This window comes from Oculina patagonica, chromosome 9, assembly GCF_052425735.1.
Source record: "Oculina patagonica isolate OP01 chromosome 9, crgOcupat, whole genome shotgun sequence".
Classification (NCBI taxonomy): Eukaryota; Metazoa; Cnidaria; class Anthozoa; order Scleractinia; family Oculinidae; genus Oculina; species Oculina patagonica.
In genome coordinates this window covers 12,246,553-12,266,221 of record NC_135766.1, presented here as the reverse complement: position 1 = coordinate 12,266,221, position 19,669 = coordinate 12,246,553, and the positions used below count along the sequence as shown (strand labels likewise).

Below are 19,669 nucleotides of genomic sequence, written 5' to 3'. Positions count from 1 at the left end.
TTTTTTTATGTATACGTGTCCGCAAAAAATGCTGCATGCGCGGGAAAACAGGGAAATATTTGTGTCGGCAATAACTGTGTCCTCGTTTGCTAGGACCTTAAGAAGCCTTTAGTCCGGAGTTTAAGACTCAAAGGAAATACACCGTCGATCATGGTATATCATGCGTCCAATTTGAGGACATTTTCCCTTGATTATAAAACTGGGTATGGGAGGCGTGGTAGCTTATGCATGAGAGCGTTGGGCTCCTGATCGAGCGGACCAAGAGGTAATCCATGTTTCTGTTGACATAGGTCCAGTTGAAACAAAATCATCTTTCGGGTCCTGAAGAGACATGACCTTATTCCGTACCAAAGTAGGCTATGCAAAACACTACGTAAAGAGATTCAACAATGTCATTCTCACTCATGAAATTTCACCAATGCAAGTTTTATTTCCCTCATTTTAAACAGCTTACAAGGGTATTATTCTACCCTTAAATGTAACCACTTTTACTACTTTATTTCCTCCTATTTCTTTATACTGGTCACGTGTGGAATGCAGTTTTGCAAACACATCGAAATATTTCGCCTTAGTTTTGCCCACAGATAATGTCGCCTTTCATGTCGTCAAAGTTGATGTGAGCCCATCCAGCGGAGCTGTTGTCAACCAGTCTGACTTGTGCACGCTGACCATAATATTCAATGACATCCCAGGTCTCCCTGTGCATTGTCTCGGTGCATTTACCGGTCACAGTCTTAACCACCTGAAAATAAAATGCATTGTGATATTAAATGTGACATTGATTTACCCCCATTTTAAAAAAAAAAAAAAAAAAAAAAAAAAAAAAAAAAAAAAACAAAAAAAAACAAAAATCACGACAAAATAAAAAACAAAATTTATTATTAACTTCCGCCAGGGCGAAACATCACAAAAATTCTTCTCAGAACTACTCTCACCCGGACGATCACACTATACGAACTACTGATACTCCTGGGTTCAAACCATTTACTTTATTGATTTAAATGTTTCATAAAGTAATCACAATAACCATCACTTTAAACTAACATTAAAAACTGCCAGTACAACTGAAATGTTAAAAATCCTTTTAAAATGGCCCTTTTAAATTACTTGCATCATTGAATTGTAAATGATTTAAGTACATAGTTTTATTTATTGTATCTCAGCTTTTATTGTGTTTGAGACTTTTCAAATGTCATTATAAGAGCTTTTCATTATGATAATTTATAATGTTATGTAGAAATAGATGGTCCTAGTGCTTTTAGCTGAATACGTTCTAGACAGTAGTGCTAGACAAGGTGTAAGTAAGTTAAAGAAGGAAGAATTAATGACAATTAATTTGAAATCCTGCCGGAGAATGGAAAGCAATATCAAATGTATTGGCTGCTTACATTGCCATCGACAATCAACTCTGCACGAACCAAGTTGGCATCACAGCCTCCTCCAATCAGGAACGCAATGTACTTGCCCATTATGGTAAATGGTGGAGAAGTAAGAGTTCCTTTGGGTCCGTCTCCTTGAACGGCTCCAGGTGTTCCATCCTGGGAAGGTCGGTTCTCATAACCTCCAATCCACCAGTCTCCCTGTTGCTTGGCGGGTTGTCCTCTGTTGCGAGCTGTAGGATTATCACCATAGGTCGGCTGGTTGTCAAACGCTGTACCAGTCTTTTCCCAACCAGCGATTCCGTCTTCAAAGTCAAAAATGCAGGCTGTAAACAAAATATAAATACATGTTTATAGATGTAAAAAACCTTTTTATTCATGCTGAACTCACTGGAATTCTTTAGAAGATTTGTCATTCTGCAAAAACTGTCTTCTCTCAATAATCAATAGTTACTGTTACAGTGAAAACCCAATTTCTTAAAAGTGAATCAAAAGTCGTTTCCCTTGAATTACTTCATATATTCAGTGGAACACAATGTTCTGAATCTTAGTTCTCTATCTTTGGTAGTATGCAACATAATTGACAGTTTGTTATGTTTCTCGAATAACATGTTGGCCCTACCTCATATTTTTAAATGATGGTTACGAAATGTCAAAAAATTTGCATAATAAAGATTTTGACTTCGGTGGCATTGTTATTCCTTGAAAGGAGCATAAAAAAGATCTTTAAGTAATTCCGACAATGTTCAGAGGATTCCTTCTTGGAATTTGAATGCAGATGTTCTGTTTTTCTCTTTCATGTAATGCCGGATTTACACGGGAAATTTTTATGAAAATGTTTTTCTGTGACAAAAATATTTGATCGTATAGATGGCACAACAATTATTTGTGAACAGTTCAAAGCTTAGTGCGCCAGTTATGAATTTGGGCAGCAGAGATACGCAAAAACTTATACGCAATACGGCTGTCGCAATATTTGCCAAATGTGACGAGTCGTCAACCCGAGCAATGTTTCGCATGTGACAACTTTTTTGTCACATAAAAGCTAACACGCCAGCTTCTTACCAAATATATTTGCCACATAAAGATTGGCCAATTTTCTTCGTCTACACAAGCAAATATAAATTGGCGCAAACAAATTGCTCATGGAAAGTGCGTTTAATTGCTCTTGTAATTACGGATGTAATTTCTGGTGATATGATATTCGAAATGTTGCACTCACCTAAGGGTTTGTGCAGAGAATTTTTAACTATCAACTAAAGTGTAAATCCTTAGTTGCACTCGCGCTCATACGATTTCAAACACCTATATTGGCAGTTACCTGGTTGTTTAAGTGCTGCAATCTCCGCTTCAATCTTATTGAGCCGTTTAGCGTATTCATCAATCGTTGAGCACGCTGAAAAGAAATTAAAAAGTAACGCATCTGTAAAATTCTAAATTAGGCGAAAAACGAAAGATAAAAAAATATGGAATGAACATAAACATTGTGGCATGAAGACGTGCAGCGTCTGTTACCAACATTAAGACGGCAAGTTGGAGATGCATCCAATAACCCGACCATGACTTGTTTTAACAAGAATGTTTACTCATTCTTTTTTGCCCCACTCTCTTTTTCTCGGAAGCCTGTACTGAAGGACAGAGGCTATTTACTTAAGTATTTCTTCACAACGACACTCCAAGGGATACTGAGAAAACCATGAACTTATCTCTACAGTCATATGGGTGTGCGACTTAAGAGAATAAAATCGGGTTGGAAGGTGCTATATTTGTAAGATGGTTTTATAGGTACATTGATGTGGACATCCAAAAACTATAAAGCTCATTTTCTCTGCGAGTCCTGTTCCTCCTCCTGCTCTGGGTTCAATGCAGGTTACCTTATAGTATACTAACGTTTGCATGTAAGAGTTTCTTCCAGTGTCTTCACACTGGCTTGAAGCTTTTTTAATCGTTGTCCTCCCTTCCCAGCAAGAACGGGTTTGGCATCTTCCATCAGGATAAACAACAACAGGCAAGTCACAAGAGCAATCCTCGTTGGTGGCCATTCTGTGTGAAAACAATTGTACGAGCACACGTTATCCTTCACACGCAACAAGATTAAGGTTCAAGAGGTTATTGTAGCTTCTGGTAGATTGAAATGCTGTATACAGTGCCTTCTTCTGGAAGAGTTAGGTCTAGTTTTAAGCCACGTTAATCCGGGCGTTAATCTGTCTAATAACTTAGGTTTTGTTTAATCTACAATAAAATGCATCAAGGAGGATTTTCCCTTTCAAATATATATGTCTAATTCAGGTTTAAATAATCTGCCTTATCTTCTGTCACATTGGTTTTAACTGGGTTAGTCTGTTTAAACCTGTTGACGAAATATGTTGCAATTTCAAATTTACAAATCATGCAATTTTGTGCTATTTTTTTCGCTGCAATATCAATTTGGTTTCAAGATAGCTTTACGCTGTCCATCCCTTGGCCTGCAGTGCATTGGACATGAGAAGGAAAACGAAACAGAGGAAGACTAAGAACAACATGGCGCAGGACAGAAGCGGTAGAGCTTGAACGTCACCGTGTTTGAGATCGATCGAAAGGACGGCAGAAGACTGGTTGGAATGGAGACACCTTGTTGCGGAACGATAGGGATAAGCGAGCGAGCGAGCAAGCGAGCGAGTAAGTGAGTGAGTGAGTGAATGAAAATGTTCTTCATTAGTGCGCACTGTTTGTTTTCTACCTTTTAATGTAATTTAAGGAATACCTTAAACAGCACTAACCTTCTCAGTATTTCCTTGACTGTTATAAAATAGATCGATGTTTGTAACACTAAGACATCCGCGTTCTATAAACATTTGACCTGTTTAACGTGTTATATGCATTTTTCGCCCCAACAGAAATACGTTTTTAATATTTGGGTCATATTATTCCGCTAGGACAGCGTTCCCGTGACAACAGACCAAAAACATTGACAAAGGAGAAAAGAAAGAAACAAGGGTTCAAAATTGCCTCAAAGAAAAAAAAAAGTGAAAAGTCGAAGTACAAGCCATGCCGTGCAGTGTGGATTTCGTTTTATGTAATTATATTTTTTACTTCCTTCGACTGTTATAAAAAGATCGCAACTTTAAGAACTCCGTGTTCTGTAGTTATAGTCTTTTGTTCGTGTTATGTCAGTTTTTCACACCAGGGAGCTAATAAATGTACCATATTTTCCTATGCGAAAACGTTCTCGTGGCAACAATTCCAAAACATCGACAGAATAAAAGGAAGACAGTATAGAACTCATATTGTCTCAAAAGTAAAAGCTTTGACCGATGCATAAAGCACGACCGAAATTTGAAGTAATACCGATACATGAGTTAAATTTGAATTAGTTGTTTTTTCAATTACAACCAGCTAAAACGGTCTGACAGTAAATCAATGTAAAATGTTACAAATGGTAAACAAGCTTCATAACAAGCCGTGTGGTTGTTGTTTTCTGTAATTAAATGTTTACCTCACAGACACTTAGCGTGAGATAACTTAAACATCACTTCGGTGGATGTAATTAAATATTATTGAATTTAATCTTGCAATGTTGTGAATTCAGCTCAAAAAGAGACAAAAATTACACACTTAACGTATTGTCCCATATTTTATGGTTTGTGATAATAACGTGTGAGAAATTTAGTTTATCTTTGTTAACCGATTTACTATTGTGTGTGTTTCAGTTTTTTTATTACATTTCACCAAGAAAAACTTCAACTCATCCTAGGAGATGGTGCACATATTGCTGGAATACAGAAAACAAAATAAAAAAATGCTATTCTCCTTAGGACGCGGCTGTCATTTATTTTTAACATCAGCGTGTCCGATATTAGTCTCAAATAAATGAATTTTAACTTGCAATAACGTGACGTTCAAGTAGTAGTAAATGAACATTTTGGCAGTTTTTAACCAATTTTGTTGTGCGTTTCTTAATTTCCTAAATACTTTATAGTTAGTAAATGGTACCACTGATAGGTGGAGATATTGTGTAAACAACGTATCTCAAATGAAATAAAACATTAGTCTTTTAAGTGCGATTAGTGCTCTACCTAGGGGTTTAGCTAATACTTTTTCTCGTGTGTGTGTTTAGATATTCTACTTTGTAAATTTTTATTTAAAAGTATACAAACGACTGTGTTAGTTATCAGGAAGAACATAATAAGGGCTCAATAGAGCGTACCGTACTCAATAGAGCTCCATTGTGTACCACCGTACACAATGGAGCGTTTAAATGCTTATCAAATTAGAAGATGTTTTTTTAAACTTAAATAGCACAAAGAAATCAGTTTAGAGCTAGAGCTACAGGCGAACAGGAAAAATGATTAATTAAATTTGATAGCATTTGAACAATTTTAACCCTGAATTGAAAGATGACGGAATTGCAGTTCACGCAGTTTCTGGGTATTTCATGCAGCGTTAATTAATTGATACCCGTGATACTCGTGAAATTAGCCATTAATTTCACGAGCCACTATGAAAGTGCAAGTATGAACTTTCTTCGCCGGCGCTCAGACATCATTTATGACGATTCCATGGATCGAGACGATTGAACTCACTCTCCTGTTTGACCAGGGCTTCGTCCTCTTTGTCTTGAGAATTGGACGTTTTCATTCCGCAAGAAGGTCTCCTCGATATACAATGCTGCCTTTAAGAGACAGCCTAGCTTCGGCGCAATTGGTTTGATAGAAAACTTCAAAATTTTTACATTAATTTACTGATAATTTGAGACTATTTTTCACGTCACTTAGGCCTATTTCAGACGTCGTGCTACTGCCGTACCGATCTCAAATGAATTTGGCCTGCAGAGACACGACGATAGCACGGCACTGGTTTCAAAGGGTGAATTAAATGCAGTCGCGCCAAATTCACACTATATCAGAAACAACAAAAAGCTGCAAAATAACTTAAGATACTTAAGATTGAGAATTTAGTTTGGCACGACAAAAGCAAGCCGTTTGAAATCAAGTCGCGCCTACTGCCGTGCTCAGTAATACCGAGCCTACCGAGCTAAATGGTTTCTAGCGTCGTGCTACCACCGTGCCTAAGGCGAACTTAATTCTTCAATTAAATTCGTCACGGCAGTAGGACGACGTTTGGAACAGGCCGTACCTTTCTTGGCTGTTATAAAGAAGATCAATGATCACAACTTCAAGAACTCCGCTTTCTATAAAGACTTGACTTGTGCTTGGTGTAATATGCTTTTTCACATTAGGGAGGTAATATATGTGCCATATTTCTCTATAGGAAAACGTTCTCGTGGCAACAATTTCTAAACATCGACAGAAGGAAAGAAAGATGTGGAATCATTTTGCCTCAGAAGTAAATTTTTTGAAGAGTTTATTGCAGGTTTAGCATGATTGAAATTGACAAAATATGTATATACCGAGAGATAAATAAATTTAAATCAGTTTTTTTTTTCAATTACAACCGGTTGAAACGGTCTGACATTAAATAAATTTAAAATGTTACAAATAGTAAACAAGCTTCATTACAAGCCGTGAAGCTGTCGTTTTCTGTAATTAAGTGTTTTACTCTCTTGGCGTGAGATAACTTAAACATCACAGTAGTCAGTTTGGTTTATAATTATTCAGTTTAATCTATATTGTGAAATGAGAGATCAAAAAGCGACGAAAATAACACACTTTACATACCGACGTGAATGGTTTGTCATAATAACTAGAGTTGCAGTCATCTCCGATTCAAGGTTTAATAATTGAGAAATTTGGTTTATCTTTGTTAAGTTTTTCTTTCAGTTTCTAATTGCATTTTACTCATAAAAATGTCAACTCATCTTTGGATACATGTGCTAGGATATAGAATACCGAATAAAAAATATAATACGTTTTTTTGGACCAGATCATTTAACTAAGACATCAGGGTGTCCGACATAAGTTTTAAAGATACTGAATTTGTACTTGCAATAATGCGATACTTCAGTCGTAGTTCTAACTATACAAGTTGTTATGCGTCTCATAAATTCATGAATACTTCAAAAAAGAATTTAATAATACCCCTGATCGATGGAGACATTGTTTGTACAGCGATTCATTTTTAGGCGGTGACGCCTATATGTTATCGCCCGGTGGACGGCCGTGTGAGGAACGTGTGAGGTGTGAGAAATTACTCCAACCGAGTAGCACTGGGAACTAGGCACTTTGTTGTTTACTTTGTTGTTTACTACAGTTTCGGTACGCCATCTTTGATTGTCAATGAGTATGAATCAACTTTAAGAGCTTCCATCGGCAAAACGCGTTTGATTTTTAACGTACAGTTAAACGGAGTTTTGGGGTCAGGGGAGAATGATGTACTGGATAATTTTGAGCTCGCTTAAAGAACTCTTTTACCGTTGTACGTGTATTCGAAGTCGGCATACGTGATGGCAGACTAAGTTGACTGATGTTGAATTTGACGAGTGAAGGCCGGTAAGTGTCATAACTTTTGAAACCTTTCCAAAAGGGAGACCGATGGCAGCAGTATCTTGATTTGATTGCAAAGGTGAGCTATCTGAAATCATTGTTTGCTTTGACGTCCATTGTTGTCGATAATATTTAACTTTTCCATTCGCGACTCGCCATCTTCCTTTTACTGCTTTTGATAATATTTATTCGGTTATTTATCTCAAGCCATTAAAAATAACACAGTGACGGTATCCGTATTCCTATTTGTACGAGAAGCCAGAGTTCAGGAAGAACGTCTACCCTATTGCTGATTTAGCTGATCTAAAATGTTTTGTTTGATAAGTTGCATAAATGCATGTAAGTGATTCTAGTAAGCGGTCCCTATTCTCCCAGAGGAGAATTAAGGATTCAGACAGCCAAAAATGGGAACCTCTGTAATGAACAAGCGGATAGGTTACCGCTGTTATCATCGATCCAAATATGCATTCATTACAATCGATATGTTGCACGTCAGAGTTTTTGACCACACATTCGCAGGGATACAAGGGAGGTTACACAGAGGGCAGAAATATTTGGTCTGCATATAGAGAGCGTTTTTGTTTGATGATTTTTATTAAAAGTGGCCATTAAAAAAGGGAAACGAGCTCTACCAAATATTCTTCGAGGCACACTATACGTGACCCGTACGAAGTCAACACTACTCTGAAATGCACGGATTCTTAAACTTGTACCAATGCCAAACTTGATCCTTTGTTTTATTAGTGAAAAATGTATCGAGTAGACCATTTTTCTGAGTAAACGTCCTTACCTAGGTATGGATGGAGACTAATTGCCATCGTCGTAATAGTGGTTCTGAGAAATTGGTGATGTGTCAAAATGGAGTCACTTTAGTTCGTATAGAGTGATCGTAGAGTGTAGTTCTGAAAAGAGCAAAAGTTGGTGGCCGAAGTTTCGACAGCCTGAGCGAAAGTCTTCTTTAACGTCGTGTTCTTGAATAAGACGGTTTGTTCTCACATGCGTTACTCCACCCAGATGTGTGAATGAGTAGCGGCGAATTTAATTCTGGGGGTATCCCTGCGATAGACTAGCACCATCTATGGGGAGTAGAAGTCCTGATCGGTTTATGCCACAAAAAAACGGGAAATCCTTTGAAAGTATATTGCAGCTCAATGAAAATTCGATAATAAAAAAATTGAGATCATCAAAATTAGTTATTAAAGTTTTAAAAGTAAATTGGTTTAAACATGTCATACTGTTGTTGAAGTAACCTGTCGTGTCAATGACCTTAGCTAGCTCACCAATAAATGTGCTTTCGTTGGATACCATCAACGAAGCATGAACTGATAACGAGTGTTAGCATAACCACACTGCCTCTTTGGTATCCGCTCTGTTGGCTCCGGTGCCTCTTCTCCGTGGGCTCTCGAGCGCGCCTGTCTTCCTGTTTTTCTCCCTTTCATCGCTTTGGTGTGGTCAGTGGGGCCACTTGAGGCTCGCCGTCTCCGCTTGATGTGGGCTCGCCCCCCCACTTCACCGATGCCCTCCGTCTAATGTAATAGTATTTATCCATAAAGGGTCAAAAAGGGTCAAAAAAACAGGACAAGGGATCTTGGCTACGACAATAAAATAAGCACTTATCAGGGTGACAAAATACAAACGTACGCGTGGAGGAATTCAAACTGAATCTACTCCCATGTATGTCCGGTCTCCGTACTAACCTACAATGAGCGCCAAAAGTGTTAAGACACTCGGCTCTTCTTAAGTACCTTGGACAAATTTCACCCCGAACCTCTTCGCTGTAACCCCCCCTTCCCCGAAACAATATTGGATTTGCTATCTGGAAGACTTGCCTCTTGTGAACAACATTGGAAAGGGGGTGGGAAAGACGGTTAACAATCTACATCGGATTTGAAGTGTAAAAAGTAAATATTAAAATGAGCACTCATTTCCACCAACTGTCTCAACTTCTTTTGACGTCCATTGCATGTTTCTATTTAAATAACGCCCGTTGCAATAATCTCAGGTCGCCTAGGTGTTAAACTGACATGACCATTTATACTTCGACTCTTGTTTCATGCTGAAAACCGAATCAAACAAGAATACGCGAACTTAGTGTTCAATTTCATACAGACGTTGCATATCTCAAAATACAACGTAACGGTACCAGATCGCAACGCTCTTATTTTCACACATAAAATTGCAACAAATATCAATTGCGTTTCAAGTTAATGTTTATTTCCCACATTTTAAACAGCTTACAAGCAGTTAACGCATTAAACAGTTTAATTTATAACTGTTCCCTTAAGTCTAACCGATTTCACTGTTACATCCCATCCTTTTTCCAAGACTTTTCCATTTCTTCATATTGTCTAAGTATGGAATGGAATTTCGTAAATATATCGAAATTTCGCCTTTGTCTTGCCCACAGACAATGTCGCCTTTCATGTCGTCAAAGTTGATGTGGCCCCATCCAGCATCACTGTCGTCAACCAATCGCACTTGTGCACGTTGCCCATAATAGGCAATGACATCCCAGGTCTCCCTGTGCATTGTCTCGGTGCATTTTACCGGTTGCAGACATTACAACCTAAAACAGAGAGCAAACATAATTTTTTTTTTGCGAGGAAAAATATACTTTCATAAACACACAGACGCAGGAAATATAATAATAAGATTCAAGCAAGAAAGTACAAACTTAGAGCTAGGCCATGGCTAGTTTCAAATACGACTATCTTTCTGAATACTGCAGGTAGGACCGTTAATATATTTCCTAAGAAAAAAAACTTAAGTTTGGAGGTTGGTGAATTATAAGCTACGAATTGAACAATTAATTTGAAATCATGCCGGGCAATTAGTAAGGTTGAAGGCAATATTTGAGGTATCTACTGCTCACCTGGTCGTCGACAAGCAACTCTGCACGAACCACGTTTATATCGCAACCTCCTCCAATCAGGAAGGTAATGTACCTGCCCCTTATGTCAAAAAATGGAGAGGTGAGAGTTTCTTAAGGTCCGTCTCCTTGAATTGCTCCGGCTGTTGCCTCTGGTGAGGGTCGGTCTTCGTATCCTCCAATCCAATAGTCTCGCTGTTGCTTTGCGGGCTGTCCTCTGTTGCGTTCTGTAGGGTTATCGCCATAGGTTGTCAAAAGCTGTACCAGTTTTGTCCCAACCTTCGATTCCGTTTTCAAAGTCGAACTTGCAAGCTGTAAACAAAATATTAAGACATGCAGATTTTAACCTTCCTATTCATCTTGCAAAGTTTTTTTATTGTGCAAAAGCTACCTTCCCTTTTAAGTCGTACTTGCACTTAGTGGTCAGTCGCTTTAAGTTCGTTTCTACGAAAATGATCTACTCATAGAGGTTTTCAAACTTGTCTTTCGGTGATATAATGAGGTCGGAGATGCAAACAAATGTTGGTGTCGCCGACTAGTTCCAGAAATAAAGCCTTTGAAAAATGAAGCCTGATTTGAGAATTTGGCGCTCGTAACCCAGCATCGTTGCCGTAATTTTTAGTTCAAGATATAAAGATCAAACCATGTTGGTCAAATCAAATTTGCTCTGATGAATAAATATTCAAACTTAACCCTGAAAGGGGCATCTGCAAAATAAGAGCGAGATTTAATAACGGGTTGGGCCAAGAAAAATAGAAAACTTAGAGAAGGAATAGTTTTGAGGAGCAGAGGAAAGGGTGGGATGTACTGATAAAGCTGCAGGATCCGGAAAGCTGGCTAAATGGATATTGCGACTTCCACTAGTCCTTGGGTCCAACGCAGGAGCAGAAGAAACCAAACAAGTATCACCTAGCGTAAAGCGCTAATTGCAACTCGCATTCATACAGTTTTTAACAAATTGGTTAGCAATTACCTGGCTTTTGCAGTGCTGCAATCAGTGTACACGCTGAAAAAAAATTAAGAAAAGTACTTCATTTTACGATTTAAATGGATGATACAACTGATATTCATAAATAGGATATATCTTTGTTAAAAAACAACAACTTGAATTATTGATAATCATCTTTTAACAAATATGTTTATTCAGTCTAAAGTATGAGGAAAACCCAAAGGAGAGGAAATCACACATTCATGCCTACGGTGATATGTGTGTGCGACTTGATGAAATTGTGAGAGTTAAAATGGGTTAAATGCTGGGTTGGTGAAAATTACAGTACTTTTTGTCATAATTGTAAGATAGTTAACATAGATTATGGGATTGGGTGAAAAGGAAGAGAAGGGGCCGTCATTTGAACTTCCAGATTTTTTTCTGCACACACTTCTCCCCACCCCACTTCTAGGCTAAATTCATAACTAAGCATACTTACGATCGCACTCAACCGTTTTCTCCAGTGCATCTACCCTGGCTTCAAGCTCTTTTAAGCGCCGCCCTGTTTTCTTCCCAGCAAGGACGGGCTTGGTGCCTTCCATCAGGATGAGCAACAACAGGCAAGTTGCAATAGCAATCTTCAATGGAGAGGCCATTTCTGTGGGATAAAAAAAATATACTCGCACACGTTATCTATAGCACCCCAGGAGATGCATGAAGATTGATGGAGATGAAAGTAAACGGACACTGTTGGGACGGGCTCCAACTGTCCGTTTTAGAGAGGTGTCCGTCTTAACGGGAGTTTAGTTACAGAAACAATACTGAAAAACGGCAGGGACGAGACCAACACCAGGTGTCCGCTTAATGTATTTGAAGTCAACTTAAATATCTTCCATTTGTTTGGAAAATGTAGATCTAGTTTAGTTCTAGCCGGTCGAATGTCTGTTTTATGGTTTAGGTGTAGCATTAAAATGCCTCAAATCCCTTTATCGCAATGTTGATTTCCGAGGAACGCTTCAATTTTCTGAGAAACGCTTCAACTTTCAAGACGTTTAATTTTAAAAAATTCTAAACGATTGAAAAATTAATCGCCAAATTTAGTGAAATTCTTCAAATTAAATACTCAATATTGAATTCTCTCATGCGAAGGTTGTAAACCACGGTAAGACCTTGAGTGTCATCCTTAAAATATTCTTGCAACCTCTCTTGTTTTATTTGTTCGTGCTATCTATATTTAACTTCCCCGAGACACGGTTTACAAAACTCTTGACGCTTGCCCTGTAAAAGAATATACATCAGGATTTTATTCTAACTGTGGTCGTTTTATTGATCCCGTGGACATTTAAGTTATGTGATTAGTTGTTTTAAAATTGTGACTTGCGCTCTTCTTTTAGGCGTGAAATATGCGAAAACTCCCTCACATCATGGACAATGGCGATTGCGGTCGCAAGAATCCAAGGTTTGAAACTTTCATATATATATAATATATTTCAATATCTATTAATTTGGATAAAACAAAGCAGGAATGATTAAATTTTGCTTTCTTTTAACCGAATTAAAGCAACGAAGTATATTTCCTTACATCCGTATATGTTCCGTGCTGTGTTCGCCCTGTTGCTCTGCTATTCCAAGATATCAAGTCATGGAGAGTCTGAAAATAAAGACAAATTATGCAAATTATCGCTGGATTTTTACAAGCAAAAATGTTGCAAGATCACTACGAAACCTTAAACAGGAAAATGGTCAAACAAGAACGTAATTTTTAGAAATATAGAAAAAAAGCGTGTGTGCGGATTCGTAGTAAGTACTTTGATTTCCTAGATTTCTCGTACTGGTCTATGAACTGGATTTCCTTTGCAAAAGTAATAAATGTAAAAGGAAGGAAAGGTTGCACGTATTAAGGTGGCCCGCGGGTATTTATTAGGCTGTAAGTTCTCTTTTTTAAGCGCGTTTTAAAACTGGAAACCGTGAAGCGATTGCTTAGATTTTTGAGAATCTGAAAGAACAATGCTCAAATTATATAAAATGATAAATTGTATAGCGATCAAACGCGATTTGTTTAAGTTATGAGCGATTTTTGGAAGCCTTCGTTTTTAATAAAATGCGATTATCTTTAAATGCCACGGTGAATTTTTCTATAATTACCCCAAAACGCTGCCAAACAGTTGAAGTTTACTCACAACAACTTACAGGAAAATCCACTCCGTAGATTTCCTGAACGAGCGACATCTTTATTTTGCCTATAAAAACTGTTGTGTTATGCGTCTGACTTGACCGTCGCATAAATTTGTTACTTATAATAACCGAGTACCAGCCAGTTTTGAGACTGATGTCACCTTAATCTTGTGTATAAAAGTTAAAAAGATCGTGTATATACATCAAATGTTAGCAGTTAATAAAGATTGATGGTTTTTAGCCGAATTTTTGAAAATATCAAACAAATGACGTTATTTCAAATTGCGACCACTGTCCCAAAATGTGAATGTCGCTTTTGTCATGCAAACAGACTATAGGACAGTGTTAATACAATGATTTCTTTTCGATTTCTATTTGGGCAGAATAACGTAACCTTGTGGTCGATAACCTCGTCATTTAAAGGAGCTACGCCACGGAGAGCGCATCTTGAAAAAAAAAACTGGCAAGTTTGTTGTTCGTAGTCTCCCTAAATCTTCGTCAGTCGAAACCATCCTTGTGTATTTTCGCGTTTTTATTACTCCTTTAATTCGCTGTTTTTGTATGTTAAAAAACCCCATTATTTTGAGGTTTTTTTTTATAATTTAGAAAGAAATCAGACTGAAAATGGCTTAAAATATCGTGACACCGCTCCTTTAATTTGTTGGACAAAGATCTTGGTCCCTGCTTTGTAAAAACAAAGCGACAAAACAAGTTGTATTCTCTTTGCAAAATACGCGCTTTGTAGTGAAAAGCACGAATCTTGTGTACTCACAGCAGCATGCTTCTAGCAAAGCTCCTTTGATGTTCACTAATAAATGTAATTTTTGCTTCTGGTTTACATGATGCGTACTTCAGTAGCGTGCACACATTTTCAGAGTGATATAAGAAAAAATATTCTTACACGAATAAGAAATATCTGGAATTTAAAAAATAATAAGAAAGATACACTTCCAAGTAATGAATCAATAACATAAATCTCTCTCGTAAGGCGCTACTGAAGCGCGCATCATGAAACCAGAAGCGAAAACTAGAGAAAACAAGAGTATTGGAGAATATTGATCAAATAAACAACAAATGTTAATGCTGCTTTTTTAAATCACAACGTTTTTCAAGTCAGTAAAAGATCTTGTATGGAGGAGTATTCGGGAGAAGCTTGGAATTGTGTTCTTCTTAGAACAAACTCAGTGAACCCTGGATAAAAGATATCAGAGTAGAAAATTGATTGTGGCGTAATAAATTGAAACAACAAATTTAAATATATCAATTCTTGCTCCCAACTAATGCACGTTATTCTTCTGAAGGAACACGCTTTTAGAACAACCTGTGGTATTTACAATATTCCTTTGAAAAATTGAACGTTTTCGGTTTTTCGAATCACGGTTTCCTCGATATACAAAAATATTATCAGGAAAGGGCATAACTGCAGCGCAACTGTTACGATAGAAAACTGCAAAGTTGCATTCATTGAGTGATAATCAAGGAATCATTTCAACAGTATGTACCTTTTCGGTATCTTCGCTTTGGCTGTTATAACAAAGATCAATGAACTTGAACGCAAGAACTCCCCGTTTCAAAATGTTTTTGAACTGTTGATCACGTAATGATGTTTTTCCATCTCAGGGAGGGTGGAGCCGTACGTTCTAAATATATATTAACCATACTTCTCCGATAGGGCAACGTTCTCTTGGTAACAGACCCAAAACATCGACGGTGCAAAACAGATCTAGACTTAAATGCTCCTCAAAATAAAAAGTAGTTTTTACTAAGTATAATTACAGAAAAATATTAAAAATATAATATAAAAGGCTTGTTAAATTTATATTTGTTGGTCTTTTTATGAATTTCAATGGGACAAAAAAATGTTCAAATGGTAAACAAGTTTAATTGTTATTCCAACAAATAAAATGCAGTTTTTTTATTGGACGAGAACGTATCACGTGACGCGCGTCAAAACTGTATAACTCCCTAAGGCGACAGCAACTTTAACCTTGGATTTTCACGTGATCAGGACGTGCGGATCGCGCGTCCTTAAAACGTGCGGATCGCACGTTCTCACGGACCTTTAATGTGCCCTTAGGCGAAGCGCAAAAACGCAAAAAATAAAGCCACATCAAGTTAACGTTTTATGGCATTTGTGTGAACAACACAGGAAAAGGACATAGGGAAAATGTAATGACTTAAGCTAAAAGGACTGATCTTTTCTTTATGTCGTTATTTTCACGTTGTTCTGTCATTATTATATAGGTTGTGAATGAGCTCTTTTTATTGGTTGGTAGTGACTAAATATGCCTGTCCACCAGCAGTTGGTGAATAAGAAAACTCCTTTTCTTGCTAGATATGAGAAGCATCGTTTTGTACTTTTAATATCGGGCTATTATTTTGTTAACATTGCATTTGAATTAAAACGTTTAGACCATGTTCTGTTAAATAATGTTTTGCTAAGGGATATTTTGAAAATTTGAAATAATGATCATCCGTCCCTTCTGTTTACCGAAATGCCAAAAAGTTGATAAGTATGAATAAATATCGAATGAATAAATTATAGATAAGATCGACTTTTTGGAGTTTCATGAATGATTGCATAGAAATAGGCCCTTCTTATTTATGGTGTATTATTAATTAAGTCTTATTTTGTCATTTAAGATCCCCATTCATGATTTAATATCTACTTCACTTTTATCAATAACATCCCAACTAGCTAGATGATTGATTGCATTAAACTGGTGACTTATGATCATAAGCTCAGGAGTAAGCGATCACTTTTAAGTCATAATTAAATTATTTTTTGACGCCGATTCGTGATTATTCGCCTCAGCTTTTATCCGTCGATTCTTCGGGATTTGAAAATACATTACTAGACGTTATATTAATGACTAATTAAAGCCATATGTCCTCAAGCAATTTTCTGCATAACAAAACCCATTTTCTTACAATTAGATAAGTCGTATCATTTTATACGTTTCAGCTTGCAAGGCAGCCCATTACTTTGTTACATTGTATTTCACTAAATAAAACGTTTGTGGCATGTTCCGTTATATAACGTTTGTAATTGTAATTTTAAAAATTTGAAATCATCTTCTATCCAACCCTCATGCCATTGTTTACTGAGAGAGTGGATTGTTATGAATAGATACTGAGTTTTGTCATGTGCGGAGTTCAAAAGTAGAGCAAGACCTGGAGTTTTTCAAATGTAGTAAAATATCTCTAGATTCCTCGCCATTAACACAAGAACTCGTACCTGCCAGTTTATAAGAAACTCTGTGATCTAAACAAGCAGGATTAACATTAAATATTTTCCAATACTCTTGTTTTCACTTATTTTCCCTCCTGGTTTTCATAATGCGCGCTTCAGTAGCGTGCACGCATTTTCCGAGCACACATTTTCCATTTGTGTCTCATTGTTGATACTGTCTCCCTTCTTCTTGTACCATATCGAGAGGTTTTTTTGTTTTTTTTATTCATCACTTACATATTAATTAGAGCGTATTTTTGTTATTAATCCTGTAAATTGCACATATTTTTTATTCGTGTAAGGAAATTTTCCATATAATTGTTGGCAGAATCATTCGGAAGTGACAAATAGAACTAATTGTTAAATTGTAACTACAACTTTGTATTGATCGTTGTTAGAACAATTTCAGCAAACCCTGGAAAATAGATAACAGAGCAAAAAATGGATTGTGGCGTAACTCATTGGGAACATCAAATGTAAATAAAGCAGTTCTTTGTCCCCAACTAGTACACGTTATTCTCCTTAAGGGCTAAGCTTCTAGAACTACCTAAGAACTTACAATATTTTTGTTGAGAAATTGAACGTTTTCGGTTTTTTCGAATCAAGGTTTCCTCGATATGCAAAAATGTTTTCTAGAAAGAGCGCAGGTGGAGCACAGTTGTTACGATAGAAAGCTGCAAAGTTGTATTCATTGAGTGATAAAAAAGGAATCATTTCAGCAGTACGTACCTTGTCGGTATTTCCGCTTTGGTTGTTTTAACAGAGATAAATGATCTTGATTGAACACTAGAACTCCCCGTTCTGAATGTTTTTGAAATGTTTATCACGTTAAAAGCCTTTTTCACCTCAGGGAGGGCGGAGGCGTGCATGCTGAATATATGAGCAATACTTCTCTGATAGGGCAACGTTCTCGTGGTAACAGAACCAAAGTAACGGCGGATGAAAGAAAGATATTAGACTTCAATTCTGCCTCAAAACAGCAATTGTTTTTATAAGTCGGCAGAGCAAATGCTGGAAAATTGATAGAAAAAGTGTATTTAATTTATATTTGTCGGTCTTTTCATCACTTTCAATCGGTCGAAAAATGTTCCCAATGGTAAACAAGTTTAATTAAATCTTTCCTACAATAGTGTCATGACAGCGAGATAACGAAATAACGGCAAGATCACGGAAACACAAACAACACCTAACGTTGATGTTTCATGTCACCAGTGGAGTTTTTACAAAGTATAATTACAGGAAAAATATTAAAACTTTGATATAATAGGTGTGTTAAATTTATATTTGTTGATCTTTTCATCAATATCAATCGGTCGAAAATGTTACAAATGGTAAACAAGTTTAATTGTTATTCCCCCAAATGAAGTGCAGTTGTTTTATTGGACGAGAACGTATCACGTGACGCGCGTCAAAACTGTATAACTCCCTAAGGCGACAGCAGCTTTAACCTTGGATTTGCACGTGATCAGGACGTGCGGGTCGCACGTCCTCACGGACCCTCAATGTTACAAATGGTAAACAAGTTTAATTAAACCTGTCTGACTGACCATAGCGGCATAACAGCGATGTAGAGCAAGGTCACGCAAACGCAAAAAATAAAGCAACCTCAAGTCAACGTTTTTTATCATAAGTGTGAACAACACAGGAAAAGGACACAGGAGAAGCGCCATGAATTAAGCTAAAAAACTGATTTTTTCTTTATGTCGTTATCTTAATGTTGTTTTGGCATTATAATATATGTTGTAAATGAGCTATTTTTATTGGTTGATGGTGACTGATAATACCTATCTATCCACACGCATTTGGTGAATAGCAAAACTCCTTTTCTCCCTATAATTTATGAGAAGCTGAGTATCGCTTTGTACTTTTAATAACTGGCTATTATTTTGTTAACATTGCATTTGAATCAAAACGTTTAGAGCATGCTCCGTTAAATAATGTTTTGCCAAGGGTTATTTTGAAAATTTGAAATAATGATCAATCCGTCCCTTATGTTTACCGAAATGCCAAAAAGTTGATAAGTATGAATAAATATCGAATGAATATTGATAAGATCGACTTTTTCGAGTTTCATGAATGATTGCATAGAAAAAGTCCCTTCTTATTTATGGTGTTTTATTAAGTAAGTCTTATTTTGTCATTTAAGATCCCCATTCATGATTTAATATCTACCTCACTTTTATCAATAACATCCCAACTCTTGATCGGCATGAGTATTTGAATGCACATGACTAGGTAGATGATTGATTGCATTAAACTGGTGACTTTTGATCAAAAGCTCAGGAGTAAGCGATCACTTTTAAGTCATAATTAAATTATTTTTTGACGCCGATTCGTGATTATTCGCCTAAGCTTTTATCTGTCGATTCTTCGGGATTGAAAATACATTACTAGACGTTATATTAATGACTAATTAAAGCCATATGTCCTCAAGCAATTTTCTGCATAACAAAACCCATTTTCTTACAATTAAATAAGTCGTATCATTTTATACGTTTCAGCTTGCAAGGCAGCCCATTACTTTGTTACATTGTATTTCACTACATAAAACGTTTGTGGCATGTTCCGTTATATAACGTTTGTAATTGTAATTTTAAAAATTTGAAATCATCTTCTATCCAACCCTCATGCCATTGTTTACTGAGAGAGTGGATTGTTATGAAT

General features: G+C 36.8%; 2 protein-coding genes and 1 long non-coding RNA gene across 4 annotated transcripts in view; all 3 read right to left on the bottom strand.

Moving 5' to 3' along the window:
• LOC144666261 (uncharacterized) overlaps positions 1–6,590 on the bottom strand; it is a 31,884-nt gene extending 25,294 nt beyond the window's left edge. Inside the window, exon 1 of one of the 2 annotated variants that reach the window (XM_078527667.1) lies at positions 6,495–6,590. The gene's annotated coding sequence lies outside the window, so the exon portion shown is untranslated. Of the gene's footprint in view, positions 1–4,138; positions 4,676–6,494 lie in introns of those variants that run through there. The other variant, XM_078527668.1, reaches the window with a different exon arrangement.
• On the bottom strand, positions 406–3,403 carry LOC144666273 (uncharacterized). The gene is made up of 4 exons (XM_078527687.1): positions 3,270–3,403; positions 2,701–2,775; positions 1,389–1,705; positions 406–742 (listed from the first exon to the last, which is right to left on the bottom strand). The coding sequence occupies exons 1-4, from the start codon at positions 3,367–3,369 to the stop codon at positions 569–571; spliced, it is 666 nt and encodes a 221-aa protein (XP_078383813.1). The 5' UTR covers positions 3,370–3,403; the 3' UTR covers positions 406–568.
• Positions 6,591–9,993: 3,403 nt separating the features above from the next.
• LOC144666283 (uncharacterized) lies at positions 9,994–17,762 on the bottom strand. The gene is made up of 6 exons (XR_013573151.1): positions 17,735–17,762; positions 13,181–13,249; positions 12,098–12,256; positions 11,644–11,676; positions 10,674–10,982; positions 9,994–10,367 (listed from the first exon to the last, which is right to left on the bottom strand). It is a non-coding gene; the product is annotated as an uncharacterized LOC144666283 (long non-coding RNA).
• Between the last annotated feature and the right edge of the window lie 1,907 nt (positions 17,763–19,669).

Bases quoted from the DNA above. Each gene is read 5' to 3' on its own strand.
- LOC144666273 (XM_078527687.1), bottom strand. From the start codon at position 3,369: ATGGAAGATGCCAAACCCGTTCTTGCTGGGAAGGGAGGACAACGATTA. The intron at 2,776-3,269 runs GTTAGTATACTA...ATTTCTTTTCAG, and splicing joins AGAAACTCTTACATGCAAAC to CGTGCTCAACGATTGATGAA. The intron at 1,706-2,700 runs GTAACTGCCAAT...TTTTGTTTACAG, and splicing joins TGCAGCACTTAAACAACCAG to CCTGCATTTTTGACTTTGAA.